At 32.5% G+C, this 18698-nt stretch overlaps 3 protein-coding genes across 5 annotated transcripts in view; 1 reads left to right on the plus strand and 2 right to left on the minus strand.

The window, feature by feature from the left end:
- Nucleotides 1-2299: 2299 nt before the first annotated feature.
- Nucleotides 2300-3469, minus strand: LOC124360441 (L-seryl-tRNA(Sec) kinase). The gene has a single exon (XM_046814078.1). The coding sequence runs from the start codon at nucleotides 3467-3469 to the stop codon at nucleotides 2510-2512; it is 960 nt and encodes a 319-aa protein (XP_046670034.1). The 3' UTR covers nucleotides 2300-2509.
- A 1-nt stretch (nucleotide 3470) lies between these two features.
- On the minus strand, nucleotides 3471-14795 carry LOC124360442 (mitochondrial import inner membrane translocase subunit Tim10B). The gene is made up of 3 exons (XM_046814079.1): nucleotides 14519-14795; nucleotides 8984-9079; nucleotides 3471-3756 (listed from the first exon to the last, which is right to left on the minus strand). The coding sequence occupies exons 1-3, from the start codon at nucleotides 14540-14542 to the stop codon at nucleotides 3538-3540; spliced, it is 339 nt and encodes a 112-aa protein (XP_046670035.1). The 5' UTR covers nucleotides 14543-14795; the 3' UTR covers nucleotides 3471-3537.
- Nucleotides 14796-17983: 3188 nt separating this feature from the next.
- The window catches only part of LOC124360443 (arfaptin-2), a 43731-nt gene continuing 43016 nt past the window's right edge, over nucleotides 17984-18698 (plus strand). For 2 of the 3 annotated variants that reach the window (XM_046814082.1, XM_046814080.1), the window contains exon 1: nucleotides 17984-18073. The gene's annotated coding sequence lies outside the window, so the exon portion shown is untranslated. Of the gene's footprint in view, nucleotides 18207-18698 lie in introns of all 3 variants that reach the window. The other variant, XM_046814081.1, reaches the window with a different exon arrangement.

An 18698-nucleotide genomic window follows, 5' to 3' on the forward strand; every position in this document is an offset into this window, starting at 1 on the left:
TGTTTGCTGCAATGCATTTCTTATGGGTATTTCTGTAACCAGTGGGGCGGAATCCTGAATCGGGAAAGGGATGGGCATAGCTTATAAACCTTCTCCGTGGAAAAATACATATACGTACAAATTTTTCATCATGATCGGTCCAATAGTTCACGATTCCATAAAGGACAAACATACAAACATTCATTTTTATATATATAGATAAAATCTTACATCATGCATGATTACAAACTTGGTGATGGTGATTTTCCTCTGCTTAGATTTAACACTAAGGAGAAAATTCCTCTGTCATATAAAAAGTATTTGTGCTATTGTCTCATGATCACATTCTCTCATCTTCTTCAAGAGACTTCAATAAACCTTTTATCAGAAATTTTACTGTGCCAACATCTGTGCTTCATTTGAATATAACTATAGCGTACTCACCTCATTAATCTACCTTTAATCCGTCCAAGACAAATTTCTTCATATTCTGGGATACCAATTTGGCTTTATGTACATGGATGTTCCCTTAGAAACTATGGAAGGTCAACTCCAGCTTTATCCATTAAAAGTAAAAAAACTTATTCAATGGTAATGTTCCTGTTTAAATTTTGATCTGAAGTAATGAAGTTAATTTTCCTAACCATATATACTCAAATAGATACAGTCACAGTTTAACCCTCCAGAAGTTCATATCACATTGTGCATTATGTTCCAAAAGTTTTGTTATTGTATTGTGCAATAAGTGTTTTCATCAAATTAAAAGAGAATGGTCAGGGAATCATAACGATTATCGGCCTATACACCAGAGAAGTCATAGTCCATGTTGACAAAGAGCAATTGGAACGAGGCCATGACTTCCATACTTACAACACTCGCCATGCTTCAAATTTTCACCTGCCATTACATCACACTGCACTACTTGAAAGGAAACCATCCTACATAGGCAGAGAAATCTTCAATCATCATTCTGAAGATATAAAAATGTTACAAGGACAAGAGACTGAAGACAACACTGACCAAATGCCACTGTAGCTGTCCATTCTACACCATGGATGAGTTCCTGAACTGGAAAAGAGAAGAGCAATACTCTCAATAAAACCTAACCATGTAATATTTGACACCATTGCATTTCTTGATGATTTGTAAATAAAGAATTTGTCAATTGTCTATTGCTATTCAATAAATTTTTATTTTGGCTACAAATACATACAAAAGATTTATCTCTTCTATGACAAAACTGGACATGCTATTTCAAAAGTTCTAGAAAGTTGTAACAATAAAAGCCGGCTGTTGGTACGATATATTTTGTCCCATTTGCCTGGTACCAAACACCATGGGACTGTGACTTATTTGTTTTGCTGTGTACTATATTTTTTTCTTTACCTTTACCAAGATTGTTTTGAAATAGTTTATTTTTTAAATAATGTTTTTAGAGTACTGTACATGTGGGACAGCTTATATTATTTGCTAATTTTAGCCAACAATTCTTTTTACCACCCTTTAATTCAGTTTTGGTCTTAAAAGCATGACATAGCAGACATTACATGTTTTCTATTTGAAAATAAATGTCAGACAAAATGTATATTTTAGAAGTTTGAATAATTTATTTTGGAAAATATAAACCTTACAACCCTTTTATAATGTCTTAAGCACTTAAGAAAACAATTATTCATGAAAGATTAGAGGCTGATCCCCTTTTTGGTCTTATTCTCCCATCCTCATTGACCACTGATGAGGATTTTATCTAACAGAAAAAGGAGAATAGTTGGTAACAGTAAAGTTTATTCTTCGAGTTAAGAAAATCTTATTAATGCAAAGTGATAGTTATTTGTTTGTAATAGAGTATATCTTTATTAAAACTTTCATAATCTTTATGCACCGGAAGTAAAATTTATGGAAGCTAAGTAATATGTTTGAAAATGGCTTAGCAGTTTAGTGATTTAATTAGTACTTAGAGGGTTACTTACATCATGCCAGTAAGCTGAGAAGGATATGTTAAATCTGATAGTTAACAAATAAATTTCAACATCACGTGAGCTACAGAGGGAATAGAAAACTCAACATAATACAGAATTCCAAAATATGTCCTTATAGTCCTCTTACATGCCTGCAACAAAACTTGTAGCATAACAGAGCATGTGGAAATCTATTTACCATCTAGAATAAGCTTAAATTGTATCAGATACCTGACAGAAAGCTCCATCGAGTAACAGGAAAGAAATAATATTATGCTATATTATGTAAAATGTGCGCTGACATATTATTGTGAACTTCACTGACCACTACAGTTGAGTTACTATATAAAGTATACAAACTGTGAAGCATTATAGTACAATGTTTAATAACTCTTTAATTTTTTTACATTGAAATACTTAATTATTACAATGTAATAATCATACTGTATAACCACCACATAATGTTATTAATGAGATTTTTATAAACTTAATAATGTCTTGATAACTAAAGTAAGCTTTTCTACTAAACTTAAACTTAATCACAAGACTGTTCAACACTGAGTGATTGCTTATCACTTCTCAAGTAAATCTAACAGAATAGGTTTTATCAAGTTAATTTTGTCACTGTCAACTGGTGAATTAAAATCTATCGGTAAAATTAAGTTTTTCTCCTTTATTAGCTGCAATATATTCAGTCTTTTATCGCTAAAATGTTGTGATATTAAATGAGATTTCTCTGAATTCTCTTGAAGTTTTCGTTTTATACAAAGGCCAACAAGCTGTTTCAAAACATTATCAATCTGATGAAGAGCATTTGATTTGGTAATCCGCTTAGCCTCCTCCTTAATAGAGTCCATGTCAATTACTTTAAGTGGATTTGCTACAGCACTCTTGATACATGTCATAACAGAATTAAAAACATGTTTGTCTTTAAAGTCTGCATGGGATGAGACAATTACAGAGTTTATTTCCCATAAATTTCTTGCCGGTTGGGGTTGTTCAATTTTAGAAAACATAGTTTTAATAATTGTTTCTGGTATTTTTGCTTTTATATTACGTTGCTCATTATATTTTAATGCTTTTTCAAGTGAAATATCAAAAAAAATTTGACAAAAGCTCAAATTGTTAGCTTTACCTAATTTAAAATATTCGTATCTCATGCTTCTGTAAAACATATTATCATCAATCACAATTAAATTACAATCTGGATTCTCTTCACTTCCATTTACTATCACATTTGGAAACAATTCTTTAATATTTTTATAGTCATTTTCTTTTAGAAGTATACAAATTTTCTCAACATCTTTCATGACTTGTAATCTTTCATTTTTCCACTTGTTACCATTGCACAGCTGGCTAGGATTCCTTACACTACTATAGTTATCATAACAAACCGAACAAAGTCGCGTAAGTCCCAACTCTGTTTTGTTGTTAGCTCTCATATAATCTTCTAAAAACGCTCGGAAAAATGACTTTCCACTACCTGGAATACCCACCAAAAGAATTAGACAAACTTTTCTTTGAGAACACATGTTAACAGTAACAGTACCACATTTTATTTGACAATACAAGACTAGAACACACTGGGCCCAGCAGGTGATCAGCTGGTTTCAGTAGCTTCTTGGCCTATTGTTTCTGAACCTACTTCTGTTTGTGAGCTATCACTGACTGGTATTGATTGTGCATCACTTGCTTGTTGATTTTTATTCATTTCTTCAATTCGCTTTTGAACTATTTGAGGCTGTACTTCAACATATACAGACATAACCTTGAGATTCAACTGAGTGTGTTTGCTTACACATAAATCAGAGCAATGGATCTGAAACAATAGACAAAATCTTAGCAAAACATAAAAATGATCAAATTAAATTCTATTAACACCACACAGAAATACAATAAAATAAACTTAATTCATGTTACTTGAAATATCCACAATTAGCAGAAACAATTTCAGAAAACGTTTTTGTGTAAACATTGTTTGATCTTCATAGAAACCTTTTGGAATGCAATAAAATTCTATTGTTTCATATATTATAATTACTGAGTAAAAACACAATTAATATCTTATTGGGATTTCCTGTTTCTTTTTAATAACAACAGGGACAGCAAATTTATCAAACGTACACATTACAATATGTATGTATGCCTTTACTTTTTATTGACCTTTACACAGATTGACACTTCACCAGATTGTTATTTTGTTCTGATTGTCACACATATCCCATCTGATGATAACTAACAACTAACGTGTTAGTGATTTTTACTATTGATTGTGGTACAAACTCCACAGTGATAGATTTCTCCACACCATCATTTGAAATTATGCAGTTGTCTAGAATTTCAGTCATAATTTGAAGGTCTTTTACTCCTCTGATAATCATACATAGACATACAACTATTATTACCCTTTCAATGCCAGACATTTCTTTGATTAGACATTGTTAGATATGGTAACTTGTAAAATGTAAACACGATTTTTTAAATGTTTTGGAAACATATGTAATAGCGGTATAAATAGTTTTTATTATTAGTGTTTACACAATAATCAGAAGTCATTAAATCGTTAATGCCACTGCAAGTAGACCTGGTAGAATCTCCCAGCACAAAAGAGACTACTTCAAACTGCGCATACGATTATGGAAAACACTGATCGAGACAACAGAAACCGGCTAATAAGGAAAATATGTCACATATGCTGGAAAGATGGAAAAAGGGTAAATACACCGTACTACTGTGAGACCTACCCTGGCCAACCTGGTGTGTGTGTTGAAAAGTGTTTCCAATCATACCATGACAACTTGTAAATTTTGCTGGGATATGGATGGTTGAGGGGGGTTGTAAATATGTAAATACAAAATTTTAATGTGTAGTATTTGTAATAAATGTGTAAAATAAACTTGAACATTGAAAAAGGCAGTTTTTAATAAGAAACAGAAAAACTGTAACTGTGAACATGGCAGTGGAGCATGACTGGAAATATCAAACTATGCGGGTTACACGCTGGCGGTTAAGAAACCAAAACATCCGGCATCAACAGAAAGACCACTTCAACTTCAAAATGAGACCATATTCTGATCTTTAGAACACATACAGTAAGTTTTTATGAATTTGTATTTTTCCGTTTTTTTTGGGTTCTCTTTAATGTATGTTCCCGCAGAAAATGTGTTAATCTCTAGAGTGATGCAAGTAGCGCAAAGCATCAAGTGGACACACTATGCAATACATAGAGAGGCGCTGGCAGTGAAGAAAATGTCAACTGAGCTTAAAACTGTATTTAACGAACTCATCAAAATTGTTAACTACATTAAATAATGCCCCTTAAACTCTTGCATTTTCCCCAGCTATGTCAAGAAATGGGAAGTGAGTATGAATACCTGTTTTTACACACAAAGGTTCACTGTCTTTCTGAAGGAAACATTCTCACGCGTTTTTTCAAACTAGCTGATGAAGTAAGAATATTTATTTTTGATCGAAAACACAAGAAGTTTATTTAAGGGAAGAAGTTCATGACTTTGCATGACCCTGTAAAACTACTTAACTTACATGGCAAAATTATTTAGACAGTTAAATGTTTTAAACTTGAAGCTGCAAGGTCCTGATATCAACATACTCATAGTAGAAAACAAAATCAAAGCAATGAATGAAAAACTAAAACTGTGAGAGCAAATCAAATTTAAAAAAATTCTTACACATCATTGCTTGTGTTGCAAAAATTTCTAATGCAATCTGAAAAAAGTCTACCTGTTGAGGTTCAAGACATGATTGTCGAACATATGACCGACTTAACAAGTACGTTGAAGAAATACTTTTGTGCATTATATGCAAACAATTACTAGATAAGACACATTTTCAAACAACATGTTGCCTGCTTTGCTTTCAATTGTAGTTTAAGGTTCTTATAGTAAATTGAAATTATCATTGGAAGTAAATAAATTATACCTTTATAATCCAAATAATTATCCAAACAAAGCCTACTATACTCTGTCATGTTAGGTCCCACTCACTTGTTTTTAGATTAACATTTAACCAAAGAAAAATCCTATTCTTCAAATCAAGTTCATTTCCAACTCTTATATGACCATTTAAAATATATTAGTAATAAAAAAAATATGTTATATAAGACAGAAGTTATGAGTTATGACAGAGGACGGTTGATAATTTATTGGATTACTAAATTGAGTGCTAAGTGAATCCTAGTATAAAAATATCATTTGATGAAAAATCCCTTTATATTGTTGGATAATTAAAACTTCTTATTCCAACCTACCTACATAATAATCAGACTATTTGGAGCAAAGGAGTCCTCTCCAATCAAACAGGGTGATTCATGAAGTTCTCCCCCCACTTCTACAGCACATTGTACTAGTAAAAATAATGAAAAAATGTTATATAAACATAGGTCCGAAAACGCTTCGTTAGCGAGTTACAGCTAGCGAAAGATTTCGCCTGAATTCCTGGGTAAAGAGTAAAATAAAGCCATACTGAACTTTTGGAAAGGTTAATTAAGTAAGAAATATCGTGGATTCTTATGTAATTTTACCTGATAAAGCTAATAAAATAGGTTTCAGAACTGTACCTGTAGTAGTTTTAGAGGGATTCAGGGATAAATGCAAAAAATTGGGGCACGAAACAATGTTTTTTTAAGTTTGATGTACAATAACTTTGTTAAATTGGTAATAAATACATAAAATCAACAAACATTAATTGTAGAGAATTTAATTCTGAGAAAATTGATATAATCAAAGTCTAAAATAAAACAGAAATAAGTACCAAAAAATCGATTTTATTCAGTATAATACATTACTAGCTGTAAAGAAATACCGTACGGTATTTAGTTACAATAAAACAAAAACAAAATGTTTGTTCCTTAATGATGAGATAAATTGAGAAAACAAGATTAACTGTTAAATAAATTTGTTTGTAAATAAAAATATTATGTTTTATTACGTTGTATTTTTTTTATAAAAATTTACATCAAATGTTCGAAAATAAATGAAGCAAACATTTCCCCATTATTGTTTACTAATCATCGAAATGCAGTTTTTTGTTTTATTAATTTCTAAGTTGGTAACGCACGAATAACAGCTGATCAACAATGGTATTCTGTACTGTTACGTTAGAACTGTGTATTAGTGGTGTTTTGCAAGCTACAGCAGGAGATCGGGTTCTGTGAATCGTGTTATTAAATGCAATTTTTCTGTGAGTTATAATTCGATTGTTTATTCAGCGAAAAAATGCCTTACTTATTTACATCAGAGGAATACGCTGATATGGTTTTTATTTTGGGTTACTGTAATGGTAATGCTAGAGCTGCTGTTGAAGAATATGAACTACGTTACCCTAATAGGAGGATTCCAGATACCAAAACAATTTCAGGAACTTTTCGTACTCTTCGGGAAACAGGATCACTACCAAGTACTAGAACCAATTATGAACGAGCTGTCCAACTTGATGATGATATTGTTATTAATGCTGTTCATCGCAGTCCAAGTGTAAGTACACGACGTATTTCTAGGCGGATAGGAGCTTCGCAGTCAACGGTGTGGAGGTCACTTAATCGAAACAAATTTTATATCCGTTTCATAAACAAAAGGTTCAACATCTACAGCTAGGGGATGGTCCGCTTCGCTTGGAGTTTTGCAACTTTTTGAATATTAATAATCAACTCTACAAGCGTATTTTGTTTACGGATGAGGCACAATTCACTCGGGATGGTGTCAATAACTTGCACAATGAACACTCATGGGCAGAAGAAAATCCACATGAGGTAGTGGAACAGAACTTTCATCACCGATTTAGCGTCAATGTCTGGTGTGGCCTTTTGCACAATCGGCTGATTGGACCTTTCATATTACCTGGATGCCTAAATGCTGAGTTTGCATTTCCTTCAAGAAGAGTTGCCGCAGCTGTTAGAGAATGTTCCTTTACATCTCAGACAAAATTTGTACTTCCAGCATGACGGAGCACCTCCCCACTTTTCACGTACCGTTTCTGCTTACTTAAATCATCAATTTCCTGGACACTGGATTGGTCGTGGAGGGCCTCACCCTTGGCCACCAAGATCACCAGATCTCTCTCCATTGGATTATTGTATCTGGGGATGGATGAAAGACATTGTATACAAGACAAAAGTGAATTCTCGTGATGATTTAATTGCTCGTATTATGGATTCGGCTGTGCAGATACAGGGAAGTCCTGAAAAATTAAGAAACGCAAAAAAAGCAATACACAAACGTGCTGCAAAATGTATTGATAATGATGGCCTCATTTTAGAACATCTATTAAAAAAAGGTGCGTACGGTTGGCCCAACCTGAGTAATTTTGCTTAGAACTAGTAATGTATTATACTGAATAAAATCGATTTTTTGGTACTTATTTCTGTTTTATTTTGGACTTTGATTATATCAATTTTCTCAGAATTAAATTCTCTACAATTAATGTTTGTTGATTTTATGTATTTATTACCAATTTAACAAAGTTATTGTACATCAAACTTAAAAAAACATTGTTTCGTGCCCCAATTTTTTGCATTTAACCCTGAATCCCTCTAAAACTACTACAGGTACAGTTCTGAAACCTATTTTATTAGCTTTATCAGGTAAAATTACATAAGAATCCACGATATTTCTTACTTAATTAACCTTTCCAAAAGTTCAGTATGGCTTTATTTTACTCTTTACCCAGGAATTCAGGCGAAATCTTTCGCTAGCTGTAACTCGCTAACGAAGCGTTTTCGGACCTATGTTTATATAACATTTTTTCATTATTTTTACTAGTACAATGTGCTGTAGAAGTGGGGGGAGAACTTCATGAATCACCCTGTATATATAATATAATTTGTTTACCTTAAAAGCTGATGATGTTTGTTTATTGCAACAGATGTTGTCCGATCAGTAATTTTTCATACATGTAAAACTGACTACAGTGTTGGGCTCAGAATGTAAAGGGAGATTCAGACACACCAGTCACCATAACACTATTTTTGTGCAGGCTGCTCTATTGGAATATTGTCAAGTAAAATCCAACATAACTCTTAGGACAGTTACCTCGTGTAAAGTCATATCACGTTGTCCAAAAGTGTTGATGCATCGGGAGAAACAGCTCTCTGATATTTTATTATACTGCAGTAAAAAATCTTTCAGCTGTGAACAATAAAAAACAAAAGTTATAATGAATTAATGATAAAATTAATTAATTAATTATAAAGTATTGCCTCCTACATGTAAACGAATTCATCATTCCAATCAGATTTTAATAAGAATGTGTAATAGTGTTTTTAACAGATATAAAAATACCTAATAAAATTAACAAATGTAAAATAAATAAAAAATGGTGTATAAGAAATGGATAATTGCTGAATAAATAATCAGCAACCATAAAATGTTATTCAGTTAACATTGTCAATCATGAAGGGACAACAGGATTATAGGCATTTTCTATAATTTAATGGAATGAAGGCCTATGCTATTTTACAAATAATTTTGAAAAGCATAAAATGTGATCCAAATTGTAAGAAACGAGTAGACATACCTGATATTCATAAAAAATATTTATAGTCTAAAAACATTTATCAAGACTAAAATTCCTAGGTACAATACTCTAGGTTAGACCATTGTTATTCTACAAATTATTTTGAAAAAGGATAAAATATAATACAAATTATAAGAAAGAATGAAACAAGTTATTATAAAATTACGTTTTCATCTAAAGACAAATAGTCCAAAAAGACTATTACATTTTGGGAGAGATAGGCTTAGAGCCCACAAGAAATACGAACTTTGTTGTACAAATAAATAATTGTTTTACCACTACAACCTGCTATTTTCATTATATATTTATATATAACACTTCACAATACTACTTAAAGAAATACTTGGTAGTATATTATTTAAACAAAGAACTTATTGCATTTCACAAAGGTTATAACTAACGTTACCCAGATGGCTAGAACGGCAAACTGATTAGACGCCTGTTGTGGTAGAAAGGAATTACATCAAAATTCATTTTAAAACTGTTGCCAACCCCATAGCACAAAATACCTTCTTGACAATTCTTTTCATGCATTAGCTCTTCATCATCAAGGAGATTTTTTTATTATTTAGATCCATCAAATTATAAAGAAGTTATTACTTTTTCCTGAACCATGTATTTATCCTATTTATTGGCCCGATGTATGGGTTTGGAAGAACGTTTATTGTAAACAAAGTAGAACACGGAATAAAATGGCAGTCACAGTGCTGAAAAGATTATTGACTTTTGAAATTGTTTGGCAATGGTGTGTCTATCACGTCATATCAGTCCTGTGATTGGTTAAAAATGACATATTTGGTAGTTTCTTCAGACAGCTGGCATGAGATTTTGAAATTTTATATTTTGTTTACAAAAAATGTTACATTACACATAGAAGCCTATACAACACGAGCACACACACACACACACACACACACACACACACACACACACACACACACACACACGCACACACACACACACACACACACACACACGCACACACACACACACACACACACACACACACACACACACACACACACACACACACACACACACACACACACACACACACACACACACACACACACACACACACACACACACACACACACACACACACACACACACACACACACACACACACACACACACACACACACACACACACAAACACACACACACACACACACACATATATATATATATATATATATATATATACAGGTATATATATATACCTGTAGTTTAGAACTTCCTGAATATATTGATGTAAATATCATTCAGATATCTTGCCAATAAATAGTACTTTTATCCCAAATTCCTGAAGCGCATCACTGATGCACTTCACACACTGCTAGAGACACAGAACTAAACTATTTAGTTTCCACTATCCTACTATCTGACTGTTGGACCTACCAATGGGCCAACCAACCTACCTAAGGAGTGACTGGACTACCTGAGATCCAACCACTCTACCCAAGGATCAACCTATCTAACAGGGTCACTACTCCTAGTATTCTGCCATAACTTTCTTATTTCACGTTTTCTCACACTGAATGTTCCCTTTCTATGATAGTACACACAATAACCAACATGAAACTGGCTATAGATTCCATGCATTGAAAGAAGGAGTCCCCAGACCTAGTTCCTAACTGAATCCTAACATAGTTCTTGAGCTTAACCCATACAAAACAAATAATAATAAATTGGTACTATGGTATTATCCAGAGGCCACTATTTATGGGTCACGAGATTACCTTATCGGAGACCAAAATAAACTCCATTTTATGTTAATAGTACTTTCTCTGTTAAATAAAGAACCAAAAAATTCCCGATGTGTCATACTCCTGGTGCCAAATCGCCTCCAAATAGGAATAGACGAGCGAGCCTTAGAGTAAGCCTAGAAGCACGAATCACCTATCACTTTCGAATAATTAATTATTGTTCTTTTAGTTGTTGTTTTCACTGATTGCGCTCGATTAGTTTAAAATTTCATCATTAATCAATTTTCATCATAATTATCTTTGCCTCTGGGATTTACCTCCAACTGAAGAGGAAAATGTTTTATTGGCATAATACATGTGGCGATTGGGAGTAGCAGCAACTGGTATTCATTCACCTCAACTCTCTGCAACATCATTTCCTTTTTGGAGGTAGAATACAATAACCGTTCGTCCTAATGACTTGTAAATTTAAAATAGGTTAAATAAAGTCTGTTCTTTTTAATACTGCATTTTATTTTTACTCCTGATAAGGAAAACTCATCCAAAAATAGTAACCTCCGAATATTACTAAAATACCTAGAGTAATTTAATAACGTGAGGATGAATACTACAAATATAGGTTTTTAAACGAAAAAAGTTTACTTTTATTATAATAATCGCCATTTGTAGTGGCTAGTTTCGGGACTATACTGATTTTACTAGACAAGTTCTGAAAAACCCTATAGATGGTCCCTTAGCTCAACAATATATGAGCCAATTTTGATAAAACTTTTTATGCACATTTTATAAACATTGTCTACTAAATTATATTACTACACTCATTCTTAGGCCAGACATATTTTTGGAGCTACATTGATGTTAAAGGCTATATACCGAAAAAACAAATCTAAGATGGTCGTAACTTAAAAACGTACAAGCCAATATTGATAAATATTATATGTATTATATTACTACCCTCATTCGTAAGCCTATTTTCAGAGATATATACCGATTTCACATGTTAAATACTGGGAAAATAAATCCATGGCTGTACCTAAAAAATGTACAAGCAGATTTTGATAAAACATTCTATATGTATTCATGACAAAGTCTATTAAATGATATTACAATCCTAATCATTAGGCCGCACCTATTTATGGAGCTATATAAATTTTGTATGTTAAATACTAATAAAAAACTATGGATTGCCATACCTCAAAAACATATAAGCCAATTTTGATAAAACTTTTTAACATATTCAAGACAAAGTATACTATACTATATTAAAATCCTCATTCTTAGGCCACACCTATTTTCGGCTACAGTATAATAAGCGGCTACCAACAAAATCGGTTTATGATTATCGATTTTAAATATCGATACTATCAAATACGACATTTGACCCATAGTTAATTATAATTAATCATTGCAAGCTTTCTTTATTTAGACTAATGACATCATTACCAGCTGTTGCTAGTGACGTCATTACCAGCTGTTATTTCTTTTATGAAGGAGAAGGCTAGTGACGACATGAACAATGGCGATGAATATCCAGATATTGGCTCAATATGTTTTTATGAACAATAAGCAATGTTTTAAACGGTTACAAGATAATGACCTTGTTTCTTTTAAATCCGACCTGTCAAGTTTGTATTGACGAGATGAAACTAGACTTAAAGACAGAAATCAAAAATAGTGTTTAGCTGCAAGAAAATCATGAACAAATATAACATATCTAAAAACAATCTTGAGAAGACTTTTATGAACATTCTAAATTTGGTATTATGAATAAAATGAAAAATCATGTACTCTTTTAATTGAAATCAAACAAACTATGACTGTTTAATGAATGAATATACTTTTGAAGGTATCAGTACCTAAAGAAATACCATTTCAGATTAGCTAAAGTAATTGTAAGTACTACGCTGCTCAAAGATCGTTCAAGTAAATTTTAATTAATTAATTTTATGTAATCTGAAACAAATACATTTATTTTACATATAAAAGTATAGCTTTACTATAATACGATTATAAAAGCATAAAACTTCATTCAGTTCGACGTTATCACTCAAAATTAATTCAAAGTAAAATCGTGTTTGGAAATAAATTCAAAATTAAAATCATGTGTTTCGTTATTGACTAATGGCGGCAAAAAACAGTGACATACGTGTCCTCTTTGAATCACAAGCAGTCACATTTATCCCTAAAAATACATAAGGTAGCCTAAGTATCATAAATGTTATTACTTGTTGTAATTATATTAATTCTATATTATAATTTAATTTGTAAATGTTATAATTATTTATATATTACTTTCTAAAATTTAAAACTAGCAAAACCGTATTGTTCTTTGAAATATCTATTACGTTATTTGGTCCGACATTTTACTTTCAGTCCTTTGGATCGTCATGAACATCGATGATTCAAATCATTAGATTGTGTTGGTGGCTGCTTATTATAACTGTAGCCGGATTTTCAGTGCGTTATATAGATTTTACAGGCTAAATACTGAAAAAACAAATCCATAGCTGGTCTTACCTTAAAAACGTGTAAGTCGATTTTTATAACTTTCTATACACATTCATGACAAAGTAGGGTAGGGTACGATAAGCGGACCCGGTTTTTTATATCGAAATTGGCAAATGATATTATTACTTAATCATAACCATCGATATAACCAATTGACACTGATTAATTATATTGAACAATTAACTTTTAATAATCTGTATCAACAGCTGTAAACACTTTCAAATAATACTCGTAATGTAATATTTCAATTTTATATAAGTAACATTTAATTATTAAAAATGGCAGTCAATTTTAGAAAACTACACGGCATTGCTTTGAAAGATGATAAGACATTTTTTTCGTGATTTCAACATGAGGGACTCGTACCGAAAAACCCATTAGGCTATGTGAAATTTATGGGAAAGAAACAACTGTAACTGTGAGAGGAGCAAATATGGTCGTCTTCAGTTTTCCTAATTTTGGTTACAATAATTTGTTTGATCACTGTAATTATGAAATTCATATTCTAATTTAAAATATTATATGATTGTTATTGAGGACTATAGATACTTTTATATCGATTGATAGTCTAGGATTTGAGATGCGAATATTATTAGTTATTGATGATTACATTCTTCGATATAAAAAACCAGGTCCGCTTATCGTACCCTACCCACAAAGTATACTAAGTTATATTATATTACAAACTTCATTTTTTAATCCACACCTATTTTCAGAGCTATATCAATTTTACAGGACAAGTTCGGATAAACCCTACCAAATGAATAACATGTTGTATTCATAATAACAGTAAAATTTATGTTAAGATATAGACTAAGTTAAACATAAACTTACATTCCTAGCAGCTTCGCTACTCATTGTCTCTTGCCGACATCCACAGATTTTAATAACAAACTCCCTAGCTCCTAAGACCTATAGTTGCCAATTCAATTATGTATTAAATTCCGTACTTTGTTTACTTACACGTTATGATTATCTATGCAATGAACTAGCCCAAACAATTACGCTATTGCAAATTGTTGTCTAATCATTCCGCAACTTCTAATCTATACGTTCAAAAAGTTAATATTAACTAATTTGAGGTTATTATTTTTTCCAATTTCCAAATCAGTTAGGCGCAAGCTTTCATTAGTTACTATGGTGCTTCTCTGTTCTCAATTTGCTTGTAATTTTAGTTGACTCTTTTCACCATATTTGGATCGATAACATAATTTAAGTTCCGTTACTTAAGAATTAAATTAGTTGATTAGATTATAAACATTCAGGTTGTTTTATGAAAATATATGTATAAACATGTATACATTTGTAGGTAAAAACAACATTACCCCCCCCCCCATATATCATAATATGTATGAATGATTCGATCGTATACCATTAAGGTCTTGCCAGGGGTCCATCAGACCAGGGTTGGATTTACATATGGGCTGAATGGACTATGGTCCAGGGCGGCAGAATTCAGAGGGCGGCAAATTTTGGTAAAAAAGTAAAAATATGTAAAAAATTACTTGTAATAAATTAGTAAACATAACAATTTGTAAATTGAAATTGTTAAAAAAAATCATTCGCTTAATATATTCAATTTATTTAGTAGTCCTAACATTAATGAAATATGGTATTTTCCGGGACGCGACAGTATTCGCCCGCAAGTAGTCAGCCAATAACTGCAACTATAAGAAGCGTACCTTCAATGTTGACAATTCAATCTATTTTATTTGAGTTTTATTACAAGCTTAGCGTGGCCGCCTCGCTGTCACCGACGTCGCGTCGACCCACCGCGATACCAAGGTAAGCCTACATGGTTACAGGGGGGAGGGCGGCAAATTGGGGATAGCCCAGGGGCGGAAAATCTTCAAATTGCGCCTCTGCATCAGACTTGTCAATTCCAAAAAGGGCAGAAGCCGTGGTTGACAAAAAATTATTACCTATGTGTTGTCTACACCCAGCATCCTGTAACATACGTTGATATTTTTAACAGATATCATTACCAATAAAATTACTCCAGGGATGATTGGAATGGCACAAATCAAGCTGCTTGGACTTGAAAATAAAACCTGTCATTAAGGTGTGAAGTAAAGGACGGTCTTACTTTATGGTCAACTTTTTCGCACAAGGATTTTTCACCAGATTTGTGTTTATGCTCGCGTGATCAATTATCTAAGCTAATGCCAATAACCAGGGAGATTCCTGATATCTTTCCCTCGTTCTCAACATAAACTTGTTCCTTTGTCAGTCCGAATACGTGGTAGACCTCGTTGGGATTTCAAATTAGAAAATAGTATTCTATATAAAATTTTTAACCCATGGATCAGGGAGTGATTGAGGCTTTGAAGCATTACTACAGAAAAGCATTGCTTCATAGTATACTAATAGATCGAGAAGAAAATAAGTCAATCCTTGAAATCTACAAAGATACTAACTTAAAGAATGCTCTTTACATGGCTGCAGAAGCGTGTGCTAATGTCAAAGAGATTACCCTAAAAAATTCCTGGCACAAACTTTGCCCAACATTTGACTCTTGAACCTGAAGAACCAAAAAATGAGATCTTTATTTCAGAAGTGGTTGAGCTGTTGAAAGTATCTTCAGGATTTGAAGAATGTGACCAAGAAAATATTCATGAGTAACTAGAGTGTGATGAGGATGATCCTGGCTATGAACTGTTGACAGATGACGACGTATTAGCGTAGGTACTAGAGCCTAAAGATGACATTGATGAAGACGATGATGGCAACGTCTCGATAGAAAAAGGTCAAAAAGGCCATCAAATAAGCCTTCCAATGCTTTGAGACTGGCATTAAATGGTTGGAATAGCAAGATGAATGTGATGCTTGTGCACCTGTTGTCTTCAACACACGTACGAGATTTAGCGGCAAAAACGGATGTCAAAGTGTAAGCAAACAAACATGCTCAACTTTTTCTTTTAAGTTAATTGTATACTGTTTTATTATATGTATATAATTTTGGGTTGATTTTGTAATGTTCCTATTTTATCTTATTTTAAGTAAATTTTTTACCGTTCCTACGATTTCTAAGTCACTGAGCCAAAATTATATTTACTGTATGTGCAATCCCTACTTTACATGTTATCTTCACATAATATTTTATACTTTCGTTTGATATTGAAAGGTGCTACTGTGGTTTCTAGTCCAAAAACGTGGTTTTTTTGCTGTCCCACCCTCATCAAAAACATATGTTTTTAACAGTGATGATCGATTATCCGAAAATTATATTATTTGAAAAAAACTGCACCAATTGTTTCGGATAATCGACGCTCTACTGTATAGATATTAGAACCAGTATCAAGATAAATTGATAACAATAACACAATAACTAATAGAAGGATGGGTAACAAATAATTAGATAACAAATGTCCATTAATACTTAATGATTTTATAAAACTAGAAATAGTTTTGATAACGGCAGACATGAATAGTGTTGTATTGAATATAATACAAGTCAAACACTGGCACCACACGAAAAAAATCCATGTGGATTAAATCTCACTTCACTAACACTCCACGAACTTGTTCCTTAAATTAGGCAAGAGAGGCATTAAAGATGTCATTCTTTAAAAAAAACTCTAACTTCCCTCCCTTACTAACCTCGACAGACCACTATTATGGTTGTAATTTGTATGCAGGCATCTCCGCTGGATTTGCATCTTGTACTACAAGGAACCTCAAAGTCAATACTGTACTGCAACGTAAGACTGTCAATGGGGCCGTTCACCAGTTTAAAGAACATGCCGAGGTCAGAAATCCTGCGCTTTAACTGCGGAGACTGCAACTCATAGAGGATTTCTAAAATAGAGACAGGAGTGTAGAGATATCCATAACCAATTCTACAACCCAGCATTCTGATAAAACACCTGGATATCTTTGAGGATGTTGAAATGGCCAATTTGGGAAAGGTGCATATGATGACATTTTACAAATTACAGAAGGCCCGAGTATGATTATGTTTGAACAATGATGGTTTGACGCATTTTTCAATGATAACAAATATAAAAATTGAATCAAACAGTGTTACTTAAAAAGAGTGTCATCGTTATCAGTATACATGAAGGAACTTAAAACTAGCACATTTGACAATAACAATCAGTATGTCAGTCAAAGAAAATATTTAATCAACTTGCCTTTAAAACGCCAGCTTACTCTTCGTAAACAAATTTTATAATTGTGAATTCTTTTATTAATCTGGTAACTCGGGTGATCCTTAGTAATAGTGGCGCCTTTTCCATAGCTTCTGCTGCTACGTCAGCAGTATAACCACTAAAGGAAACCACTGTACTTTGTTGGTAACACTGGCAAGACGGTGTTAGTGTCACTCTTTCCATCTAGCTGTCAAGCGGAATAAATCAACTGAAGTTGTGTCGTCTGTTTGGATATTTGGTAGGTGAATAATTAATTTAGCCAATTTAATCAATTCTAGTGTATTTTATTAGGAAATTTATTTGGCATAATTATTCAAAGCGTCATGAATTATTGATTATTTACTCATCTTATGTTCTAGTCACTACCAAAGGTAAATCCTTTATTTCGTGAAGTATTAAATTTTCACATAAATATAATTTTTTAAGAAACGTAACATTATCTCTAGTGTAAAAATTAGGGTTCTGCGTCTTGTGTTTATCCTAACTATGTTCCCTACAAATGTAATTCTGATTTCTTAACCTAAATTAGCTGGATCAGTTAGTGACCAAACTTGTTTCAGGTTTGTATTGAACCTAAATGTGTTTTCATAACCTTTCTGTTGTAGTGGCCGTTATTTTTAGATATAATTGTCCAACATACCTTAAATCTATTTGAATTAATTGAAACCTAGAGTGTTGTATATTGTGTGTATTGTTTGAATGTGTGCATCTTCCTATATATGCTCATGTATTCAGTTTTAGTTCAGGAATAACGCTTTATAACTTGTATCAGTTATGCTAGTTTATTGTTTTGTAATTTACTTAAACCTCACTAAGAAAATAACTAATAGATAAAACCAACTTAAGTTAGTACTGTACATGTT

Source organism: Homalodisca vitripennis, chromosome 4, assembly GCF_021130785.1.
Source record: "Homalodisca vitripennis isolate AUS2020 chromosome 4, UT_GWSS_2.1, whole genome shotgun sequence".
In the NCBI taxonomy this organism is placed as follows: Eukaryota; Metazoa; Arthropoda; class Insecta; order Hemiptera; family Cicadellidae; genus Homalodisca; species Homalodisca vitripennis.